Source organism: Pongo pygmaeus, chromosome 19 (genome assembly GCF_028885625.2).
Source record: "Pongo pygmaeus isolate AG05252 chromosome 19, NHGRI_mPonPyg2-v2.0_pri, whole genome shotgun sequence".
NCBI classification, from domain to species: Eukaryota; Metazoa; Chordata; class Mammalia; order Primates; family Hominidae; genus Pongo; species Pongo pygmaeus.
The window spans coordinates 52,653,867-52,665,126 of record NC_072392.2 but is presented as its reverse complement, the minus strand read 5'-3'; the positions used below and the strand labels follow the sequence as shown (position 1 = coordinate 52,665,126).

The 11,260-nt window shown below is 41.5% G+C and overlaps 3 protein-coding genes across 8 annotated transcripts in view; 1 reads left to right on the top strand and 2 right to left on the bottom strand.

Moving 5' to 3' along the window:
- LOC129016550 (leucine-rich repeat-containing protein 37A3-like) overlaps positions 1–11,260 on the bottom strand; it is a 33,933-nt gene that overhangs the window by 12,668 nt on the left and 10,005 nt on the right. For 3 of the 5 annotated variants that reach the window (XM_063655426.1, XM_054455897.2, XM_063655425.1), the window contains 4 exons: positions 10,441–10,512; positions 9,712–9,792; positions 6,173–6,244; positions 5,511–5,585 (listed from right to left, as the gene is read on the bottom strand). In XM_063655426.1, coding sequence (XP_063511496.1) covers positions 5,511–5,585; positions 6,173–6,244; positions 9,712–9,792; positions 10,441–10,512 — 300 coding nt within the window. Of the gene's footprint in view, positions 1–2,984; positions 5,122–5,510; positions 5,586–6,172; positions 6,245–9,711; positions 9,793–10,440; positions 10,513–11,260 lie in introns of those variants that run through there. The other 2 variants (XM_054455898.2, XM_063655427.1) reach the window with 2 other exon arrangements.
- Positions 1–11,260, top strand: part of LOC129016551 (neurofibromin-like) — a 90,486-nt gene that overhangs the window by 74,751 nt on the left and 4,475 nt on the right. For both annotated transcript variants that reach the window (XM_063655460.1, XM_063655459.1), the window contains one exon: positions 10,504–10,543. In XM_063655460.1, the coding sequence (XP_063511530.1) occupies positions 10,504–10,543 (40 nt within the window). The remainder of the gene's footprint in view (positions 1–10,503; positions 10,544–11,260) is intronic.
- On the bottom strand, positions 76–342 carry LOC134738631 (endophilin-A2-like). Its single transcript, XM_063655464.1, has one exon. It carries the CDS (start codon positions 340–342, stop codon positions 76–78), a length of 267 nt encoding a protein of 88 aa, XP_063511534.1.

Sequence of the window (11,260 nt, the reverse complement as noted above, 5' to 3'; positions counted from 1 at the left end):
CTCCAGCTTCTGCAGGTGGTGTGGGATCCCCTTCAGGTCTTTCTCACACAGGTTCTGGAGGAGATCAATGAAGTTCTACTTGACTTCTATGTCCAGGGAGTCCTTCACCTCTGCCAGGTGCTTCATGGACTCGCCGGCATCCAGCAGTGTGTCACTAAAGTTGGACTTGTTGCCCAGCTCCTGGTGGCGGATCAGGCACTCGCTCAGGAGCCCCTCCCACTGTGGGTAGCCGGGGTTCTTCACCTGGCCCTGGATCTTGCACACCGTGTTGAGCATGGTCAGCTTAGCCTGGGAGGCTGGGTTGAGCTGCAGGTACTTGATGGTCCTTGCCAGCATTTCCATCACCGCTTTGCTGATGACATCTCCATCTCTTTGAAGTCATTGTCCAGCTTGGTCCCCTCAGTCCCTCCGACCTTCTCACTGACCAGCTGGCTCGCCTTGTAGAACTGCTTCTTCAGCCCTGCAACCGACATGCTGCCTCCCGCCGCCGAACCTCCCGCCCGGACGTGCCAGCGACAGGCTCCCAGGTGCTGTGACCCTCTGCACGCCTCAGGGGCCCCACCACGTGCTTGCCAGCTCTGCACCTGCCCCGGCGCCGCCTTGAGTTCATGATTCTTTAGTCTCCTTCAATCTAGATCTGTTCACAGGATTGTTTTAAAGTATACTGACAAAACTTTGAGACTGTTAGTGACCTGAGATATACATTATCCTTACTTGAGAATAGTAATTTTTCAATACGCATTAAAGATCATTACACATGAGCCAAGACAAATGAGCTGGCCTACTTACTTTGTATATAAATGTGTAAACTCCTCAAGAGTTCCAATAATGAACTCCAATAAGGAAATTAGTTCAATGTCTTTATGTCCTTGGTGACAAATGGTTACGGACAATCAGAGCATTTTTCTTGTCCACTAATGGTCAAGAAAAAAGCAGACAGACCCTCACTATCTTAGAGAACTAAGTGAGAAAGTTGGTCGACGAAGAGGACTTCATCCAGAGCGGAAGGGATCTAGCTCACAGGGAAGATGCTGCAGGAGGCTGAGGAAAGTGAGGCTAGAGCAGTAAAACAGATCTGACAACCTGGTGAAGATAAGGAAGTGACCTGACAAAAATGAACGGAGCAGAATGCTAAATGAAGGGCCCTTTCCATGCTAATCTTGCATGGTGCCCTCAACCAGCCTTAGCATAACTCAGTTTCTATTTAGCTTGCCATGTTGTGGGTGGTGGTGGTGGCACAATTTAAGTTGCAGTAAGTTGTGTAACAAACTCACAATAGGGCCCTGCAGAAATATATATATAAAATATATATATACGTATATATATACGTATATATATATATTTTTTAGGCAAGGTCTTGCTCTGTCACCCAGGCTGGAGTGCAGTGGTGTCATCTTGGCTCACTGCAACCTCTACCTCCTGGGTTCAGGTGATACCCCCGCCTCAGCCTCCCTAGTAGCGGGAACTACAGGCATGTGCCATCACACCTGATGAAGATATATATATATATAGATAGATAGATAGATAGATAGATACAGATAGACAGATATATATCTATACCTATATGTACAAAGAAGGCCAGGCATGATGCCTCATGCCTATAATCCCAGCACTCTGGGAGAACGAGGCAGGAGGATCACCTGAGGCCAGGAGTTCGAAACCAGCCTGGGCAACACAGTGAGACCTCATTTCTCCAAAAAATAAAAATAAAATTGCAAAAAACAAAAAAAAATAAACCTCACACCATATATGCAAATTAACTCAAAATGGATCATAGATCTAAATGTAACTATACAATTTCTGGGAGAAGACATAGAGAGTAAATCTCTTCCACTTTGGATTAAACAACAGGTTCTTAAAGATATCTTAGGTAAGAAACAAGAAAGCACAAGCCATATAAGAAAAAATTGCTAACTTAAAGCTGATCAAAATTTAAAACCTCTGCTCTTCACAAAACTTTACTTATTTATTTATTTATTTATTTTTTTGAGACAGAGTCTCACTCTGTTGCCCAGGCTGGAGTGCAGTGGTGCAATCTTGGCTCATTGCAACTTCCACCTCCCAGGTTCAAGCACTTCTTGTGCCTCAGCCTCCTGAGGAGCTGGGATTACAGGCATGGGCCACCACACCTGGCTAATTTGTGTATTTTTAGTAGAGATTGGGGTTTTGCCACGTTGGCCAGGATGGTCTCGAACTCCTGACTTCAAGTGATCCACCTGCCTCGGCCTCCCAAAGTGCTGTGATTACAGATGTGAGTCACTATGTCCAGCCAGAGAACACTTTTAACAGAATGAAAAGACAAACCACAACCTGAGAGAAGATATTTACCAAACACATATCTATAAGGCCTTGTTTTTTGTTTTTATTTATTTACTTATTTAATTTTTGAGATAGTATCTCACTCTGTGACCCAGGCTGGAGTGCAGTGGCGATCACAGCTCACTGCAGCCTCGACCTCCCAGGCTCAAGCAATCCTCCCACCTCAGCTTCCCGAGTAGCTGGGACCGCAGGTGAGCACCACCACACCTGCCTAATTTTTATGTTTTTGGTAGAGACAAGGTTTCACCATATTGCCCAGGTGGTCTAAAACTCCTGGCCTCAAGCAATCCTCCTGCCTCAGCCTCCCAATGTGCTGGGATTATAGGCATGAGCCACTGTACCTGGTCCCTGAAAAGACTTGTATCGAGAATCTATAAAGTACTCTTTTTTTTTTGTTAGAGACGGAGTCTCACTGTGTTGCCCAGGCTGGAGTGCAGTGGCGTGATCTCTGCTCACTGCAAGCTCCACCTCCTGGGTTAACGCCATTCTCCTGCCTCAGCCTCCCGAGTAGCTGGGACTAAAGGTGCCTGCCACTACACCCGGGGTGGGTGGGTGGGTGGGGGGGTGTGTGTGGGTGGGGGTGTGTGTGTGTGTGTGTGTGTGTGTAGTAGAGACTGGGTTTCACCGTGTTAGCCAGGATGGTCTCGATCTCGTGTGTGTGTGTGTGTGTGTGTGTGTGTGTGTGTGTGTGTGTGTGTGTGTGTGTGTGTGTGTGTGTGTGTGTGTAGTAGAGACTGGGTTTCACCGTGTTAGCCAGGATGGTCTCGTGTGTGTGTGTGTGTGTGTGTGTGTGTGTGTGTGTGTGTGTGTGTGTGTGTGTGTGTGTGTGTGTGTGTGTGTGTGTGTGTGTGTGTGTGTGTGTGTGTGTGTGTGTGTGTGTGTGTGTAGTAGAGACTGGGTTTCACCGTGTTAGCCAGGATGGTCTCGATCTCCTGACCTTGTGATCACCCACCTTGGCCTCCCAAAGTGCTGGGATTACAGGCGTGAGCCACCGTGCCTGGCCTAAAGCACTCTTAAAACTCAATAATAACGAATCTCCAATGGAATTACAGGGAAAAAAAAACCTCAATAAAAATATTAATATCCAATTAAAATATGGGAATAGATTTGAACAGTTAAGAAAATATTTGCACATGAACATTCAACATCACTAGCTATTAAAGAAATGCAAATTAAAACCACAATGAGATTCCACTACACATCTAGCAGTAGAAAGGTGAACATTTCTTTAAAAACTCAAATGTAAGAATCTGCTGGGCTGGGCCATGCATGGTGGATCACACCTGTAATCCCAGCACTTTGGGAGGCCAAGCCAGGTGGATCAAGTGAGGCCAGGAGTTTGAGACCAGCCTGGCCAACAAGACGAAACCCCATCTCTACTAAAAATATAAAAATCAGCTGGGCATGGTGGTGTGTGGTTATAATCCCAGTTACTCAGGAGGCTGAGGGAGGAGAATCACTTGAACCTGGGAGGCTGAGGTTGCAGTGAGCTGAGATCTTGCTGCGGCACTCCAGCAACGACTCTGTCTCAAAAAAACATCTGCTGGGCTGGACATGGTGGCTCACGCCTGTAACCACAGCACTTTGGGAGGCCAGGGGGTGTGGATCAATTGAGGTCAGGAGTTCAAGACCAGCCTGGCCAACATGGTGAAACACTATCTCTACTAAAAATATAAAAATTAGCTGGGTGTGGTGGTGGATGTCTACAGCTACTTGGGAGGCTGAGGCAGGAGAACTGTTTGAACTCAGGAGGTAGAGGTTGCAGTGAGCCAAGATGGCACCACTGCACTCTAGCCTGGGGACAGAGCAAGACTGTGTTGCAAAAAAAAAAAAAAAAAAAAAAAAAAAAAAAATGCTGAAGATGTGGAACAACTGTGACTCTCATACAATGCTCTTGGAAATGTAAAATGACACAGCCACTTTAGGAAACAGTTTAGCAGTTTCTTAAAAAGTTAAATATACACTAAGCATGTGAACAATCCAAATCCTAGGTATTTACCCAAGGAAATGAAAACATAGGTTCACACAAAGACCTGTATATGAGTGTTTTTAGGAGTTTTATTCATAATTGCAAAAAATTGGAAGCTACCCAAATGTCCATACATTGATGAATGGATCAACAAATGGATACATCCACACAACTGGAATACTACTGAGCAATAAAAAGGAGTGAAAAGTTGTCCCTCGGTGTCTGCAGGGGATTGTCTCCAGGACCCCCTGCAGATACCAAAGTCCACAGATGCTGAAGTATTTTACATGGAATGACATAATACTTGGTATAATAAATGACATAAGCCTCGGGTATACTTTAAATACCTAGTACAGTGTAAATGGTATGTAAATAATTATACTGTGTTTTAAATTTTCTACTGTTTTTATTGTTGTATTATTTTATATATTTTATTTTTTCCAAATATTCTCCATCCATGGTTAGTTGAATCCATGGATGAGGAACCTGTAGATATGGAGGGCCAGCAGTACTGATAGGTGCAACAACATGGATAGTAGCATAATCTCAAAAAAATTATGCTGAGTGAGGCTGGGCGAGGTGGCTCACACCTAGCACTTTGGGAGGCCAAAGCGGGCAGATCACTTGAGGTCAGGAGTTCGAAACCAGTCTGGCCAGCATGGTGAAACTTCATCTCTACTAAAAATACAAAAATTTGCTGGGCATGGTGGCACACGCCTGTAATCCCAGCTACTTGGGAGGCTGAGGCAGGAGAATCACTTGAACCTGGGAGGCGGAGGTTGTAGTGAGCTGAGGTCATGCCTCTACACTGCAGCCTGAGCGACAGTGAGACTCTGTCTCAAAAAAAAATAAAAAACAATACTAAGTGAAAGAAGTCAAACACAAGATGCTACATGCTACGTGATTTCATTTATAAGACATTCTGAAAAAGACAAAACTATAGGAACAGAAATCAGATTAGTAGCTAACAGGGGCTGATGGGAGGAAGGGATTGCCTACAAAGGGAAACGAGGGGCCTTTCTGAGGTGACAGAAATGCTTTATATTGGGAATGTGGTGGTGGTTATGTAACTATACATTTGTCAAAACTCATCAAACTATATACTTATAAAGGGTGAATGTTATATGAAAATTATATCTCAATAAACCTGACTTAAGAAAATAATAAAACAAACCTAAAAAACCAACTAAGTAAAAATAAATCTAAGAAAAAAATAACTTACAGTTTTTCCAGTTCAACAGTCATCATGAGAATGTTCTTAAGTGTTGTAAGTGTGATGTGCGTTGTTCCCATGTCTCTGAAGAAGAAAGCCGAAACATTCATGATATGAACCCATTACAAAATTCTGTACTTCAAAAGATAATTCAAGGACATGTGATTACTTCTATTTTGGCTTCTCTATAAAACAAGCCACTTCAACAGTTTATTTGCTGTAAAATTCTAGAGAGATCTTATTAAAGAAATTTAAGTTGATCTACATCATCAAATGAATGATATTTAACAGAACTTACACTTTTTTTTTTTTTTACCATTATCTTACTTCTCATTTCATATTGCATTCACCCATATTGATTTACTCTTTTCTTCCTTTTTAGAATAATGAACACCTATTCCTCTTTGCTTTCTTGGTTAAGTAATATTCCTCCATGTGTCTACAGGTTCCAAATCTATACGGGTTCTTCAACACTGTTCTCTTCCCCCGCTGGCTGTCTTGACCGTTATACGTCCTTTCTTAATCCTCTTCTTTGACAATAACTTTTTTCAATAACTCAGTTAAAATTTAAATTATGACTTTTTAGCCTAAATGCAAAATACTTTATCTTTGATGACAAATTTAAAAAGCATAAATCATCTCATGACTCATGAGAGTACTATAGTACTTACAGATATTTTAATGCCGGCAGTTCAAAGAAATATGGATCTTCGACAACAGTGAGAGGATTGCGACTGAGAATTCTGAAAAATGCAATGAAATTAAAAACCTGCATTTTCCATGTGTGAAACTGCATAAAAAGTTTATATTCATTTTTTGGTATGGAACTTTTAGGTTAAAAAAAAAATAAGTTTCTGCTTTTACATAATAAATCACCATTAGACTCTGTAAAGCACTACTCCTTTGGGAACTACCTAGGTCTCTAGAAGATAGAGGAGAGAAAGCAGGGAAGAAATAGAAAAAAAAAAAAAAAAGAAGTGGATAGCAAAGAAAAAATATGCCACAGAACATTTCAGGTCAAAAACCCTAGAAATGACAATGTTGGTAGGAAGCCCTGACTCAGTAGGAAACACTATTTCTAGTGTCCTCCATAATTCAATTCAAGTTGTTCGTCCATAATTCAAGTTCCTTTTTTGTTTTTTGGAGATGGAGTCTTGTTCTGTCGCCCAGGCTGGACAGCAATGGCTCCATCTTGGCTCACTGCAACCTCCATCTCCTGGGTTCAAGCAATTCTCCTGCCTCAGCCTCCTGAGTAGCTGGGATTACAGGTGCCCGCCACCATGCCCAGCTAATTTTTGTATTTTTAGTACAGATGGGGTTTCATCATGTTGGACAGGCTGGTCTCCAACTCCTAACCTCAGGTGATCCACCCCCTTCAGCCTACCAAAGGGTTAGGATTACAGGTGTGAGACACTGCGCCTGACTGCTTGCCTTTTATCTTTATAAAGTTTTTTAAATTTATGGTTTAATTTGCACAGTTAAGGAAAAAACTAGGACCAATTCTTTTGCTTTATACCCAAAGAAAAAGGGATAAATCTAAGAGGAGGTACTGGTCAAAACCATACTCCCATCACATACTCCCACTTGTCTTCTTGTATGACATCACAGCCTTCGTTACACTGCATGTAACCACCTGCCTACTTGTCAGTCTCTTGGGCTATCAGCTCCTTGAGGGCAGAGACCACATCTTATTGTCATTGTCATCCCTGTGCCTGGCATGATGTCTGAAATTTACTAGGGATTTAATAAATGTTTATTGAATAAACAAATGACATTTTGTTTATATGTCAATAAAATGAATAAATTCATTTTGATGTGAATTTTTATTCCAAAATGCTGGAATCTATTTTAATTCTTTAAAGTGAACAAGAAAAAGAAATAAAAGAAAATCACCCTTTAGATTAACCTAAGAATCATCACTGTACTTTTGCAGAAATTATAAAAATTTATAATAATTATTATATAATTAAAAAATTATAAAAATAATAATTATTACAGTGAGTATCTATTAGGCTGCTATGTATTTGTGATCAGCATTTCACATTTCATCCTCACAATAACTTTATGTGGTAGATATTATTATTGCCCTATTTTATAAATGAGGAAACTGAGGCACGGAGAGGTTACATAACTTGTCCTAGGTCACCAAGCTATGAAGAAGCAAAGCTGTAATCTGAACTCATGTGCTTAATGTGTATGAAGAAAAAAGGTTTACTTTAACCTTATGGTTTTACAATTTTTTCTTTTCTTTCTTTCTCTTTCTTTCTTCATTTCCCTCCCTCCCTCCTTCTTTCCCTTCCCTCCCTTCCCTCCCTTCCCTCCCTCCCCTCCCTCCCTTCCTCCCTTCCTTCTTTTGAGTTAAAGTTTCCATTTATTGGCTGGGCCTGGTGGCTTAGGCCTATAATCCCAGCACTTTGGGAAGCCAGGCGGGTGGATCATCTGAGGTCAGGAGTTCCAGACCAGCCTGACCAACGTGGTAAAACCCCATCTCTGTCAGAGCCTTGCTCTGTCGCCCAGGCTTGAGTGCAATGGCATGACCTTGGCTCACTGCAACCTCTGCCTCCTGGGTTCAAGTGATTCTCCTGCCTCAGCATCCTGAGTAGCTAGGATTACATGTGCCTGCCACCACACCCAGCTAATTTTTGTATTTTTAGTAGAGACGGGGTTTCACCATGTTGGTCAGGCTGGTCTCGAACTCCTGACTTCAGGTGATCCACCCACCTCAGCCTTCAGAAGTGCTGGAATTACAGGCATGAGCCACCGCTCCCAGCCGCCAGATTCTTATGTGGGACTCCCACTGTTATAAAGTGCTTAGTAAAGGTGGTGAGTTTAAGACATTTGTATTGATGCTACCCAAACCTCTTGGTGGAGGGACCTAATGAGCCTGTTCTCTGGTGTGAGGGCAAAAGAAAAACAGACCCTCAGTGTCTCTTCCCTCAGTTAAGCATCAGCAAATTAATGAAGACAAGAGAGGAGCATCTGCAGAAACCGCTGCTCTAATCCAGACACATCCCGAACACCTCCCTCTACCTCAAAATGAACTGTGTGAAACTAGATTTCTGAACCACAAGAAAGGTGGAAAGTATTTTCTAAAGTCAGATGTAGAGGAGAATCTTCACCTTGAGTCTAAAATCCCCTGCAGGCCATTGAATATACCCACTCTGATTTGCTGGGTATATTATACAGAGAAATCATAGAATTTTTGCACTTACGGTAGAAGAGTAGTCAGGAAAGTATATGGAATTAAAATAGAGCGACGTATTTTCTTTACAAAATTTTTTTTTGCACAATAGCTTAACATAAACACCATTCTGGCCAGGTATGGTGGCTCGCACCTGTAATCCCAGCACTTTGGGAGGCTAAGGTGGGCAGATCACCTGAGGTCACAGGAGTTCAAGACCAGCCTGGAGGGGAGGTTGGAGTGCAGTGGCACAATCTCGGCTCACTGCAACTTCCACCTCCAGAGTTCAAGCCATTCTCGACCCTCAGCCTCCCGATAGCTGGGATCACAGGCGCCTGCCACCACGACCTGCTAATTTTTGTATCTTTAGTAGAGACGGGGTTTTGCCATGTTGGCCAGGCTGGTCTCAAACTCCTGACCTCAAGTGATCCTCCCACCCCGGCCTCCCAAGGTGCTGGGATTATAGGTATGAGCCACTACGCCCAGCCCTACACTTTGGATTTAACTTTGATTCCTGCTCACATGCAGAGTTTCAAACTGCTTAAATGTCTGCAACATGTAGCTGCAAAGAAGAAAGCTTAACACAAAGTCCTCCAGGGAGCAAAAAACTGCACCACTACGCCCAGCTAATATTTTTGTATTTTTAGTAGGGATGGGGATTCACTATGTTGGCCAAGCTGGTGTTGAACTCCTGAACTCAGGTGATCCGCCCCCCTCAGCTCCTAAAGTTCTGGGATTACAGGCCTGAGCCACCCCTCCCAGCAACAAGGCTAATTTGAGGGTCACTTGTTTGATGCCTTTTCTTGCCCATGCCATAGGTCAGAACTAGGATAAGCAGAGCAGGTCATATATAGGCTGTGTAAGTCTCTTGGCCTCTTTGTACCTTAGTTTCCCCATTTGAGAAAAATGAATGGATCTTAAGACATGCTTTTCAGAGTTCGTAATGGGCTTATACCCAGCTAACCAATAATTGTATGAATTTTTATACAAAATAGTTGTTTACACGTATTCATCTTCTATTTCACTTACAAGTTGTGTAAAAACTGCATTCCGTGCCAGGCCTGAAATGTTCCAAGGCTCAGTTCTGTAATTAAATTGCAGCCCAGATTTCTACAAAAAAAAAACATAAGCCAAAGGAAAAAAAATTATTTCAGAACATTTATCATTTGCTGTGAGTCTTTTATATAGGATGGAACATAACCTCAATCCTTTCTCTGTGCACTAAGGAAATCTCACTGTGGAAGATACTGGCTTATGATTTATACTTTAACATTGCACATGTGGTGCATTAGCTACAAAACAGTGAACGCTCAGTAAATACCTGTGTTAACTGATCTTTATTTCTCTAGAACAGGATTTCACAACTTCAGTACCATCGACATTTTGGACTATATAACTCTTTGCCTTGGGGGTTTGTCTTATACTTTGCAGGATGTTTAGCAGCATCTCTGGCCTCTCCCCACCAGATGCCAGGAGCACAACCACAGTTTTGTCAACCAGAACTGTCTCTGGACATTACCAAATGTCACCTGAGTACAAAATCACACCAGTTGAGAACCACTGCTCTCTGATGACTCACTATGATCTGTGTAATAATTCTCACACTAATCTTTGCTAGAGACAAAAAGGACTTGCTGTATAATTTTAATACCTTTCCACTGGTCAAATTTTAATCATATTTCAAAATGAATAGCAAAAAGGTTTATAATTAAGTTTTATAAAAATTCCAAATGTAATGAAGTTATATTTGTAACTTACATATACTGCAAAAATGGTAGCGATTCAAATGTATGTCTTTCAATATACTGTATTTTATTGCAGGATAAATCTCTAGGAAAAATAAAAGGAAAATATTGCCTTGGTAAGTTATCAGTGTTGACTAGTATGAATAATAGCAAGAGTTTAGAATAATATTGAATACACATTTTTCATCTCAACTCTAAACATTTGGACCTGTATTTGAACTTTCCAGAGCTCCTAACCCTGCCTGTACCTCTCCTAGAGTCTCACCTTCATACTTTTAGTAAATAAAATATACAACTTAATAGACTTTGGAATTAATTTTTCCTGAGAGCAGTAGACTTGATTAGATGCTCTTTTGTAGTCTCATCAAATCCTAGATTATGAGCTCAAGGCTTTTATCTCTATATATAGTTTCTAATATTAAAACGAATAGCCTCACATTTATACACCTTCCTAGCTTAGGTTTGTTTGCCTAAACCAGTTCAGTATCAGAAGAAATAAAAGACATCCTTTCAACAGCATTTGAAAGGAAGTTACCCCTTTACTTAATACATAATGTTGAACTAATATTCAAATCATATTAATACAATTAATTTCTATCATATTAATAGAAATTCATTTTGGGTTTTATATTGCTTTAATACTTCATGAAAGCAATTTCTTCAGTTATACAGTGATGGGGCTTTTCCCTCCCCCTTTACCTGGATGGTGCAACATTGTCTGGCTGATGTCTCCATCTCTAGTCTCTCCCTTCCTAAACTATCCTACACACAGTCATCACATAAACTCTCCAGAAGTGGCTTACAAAGACCAGCACCTCCTGGGAAATTATTGA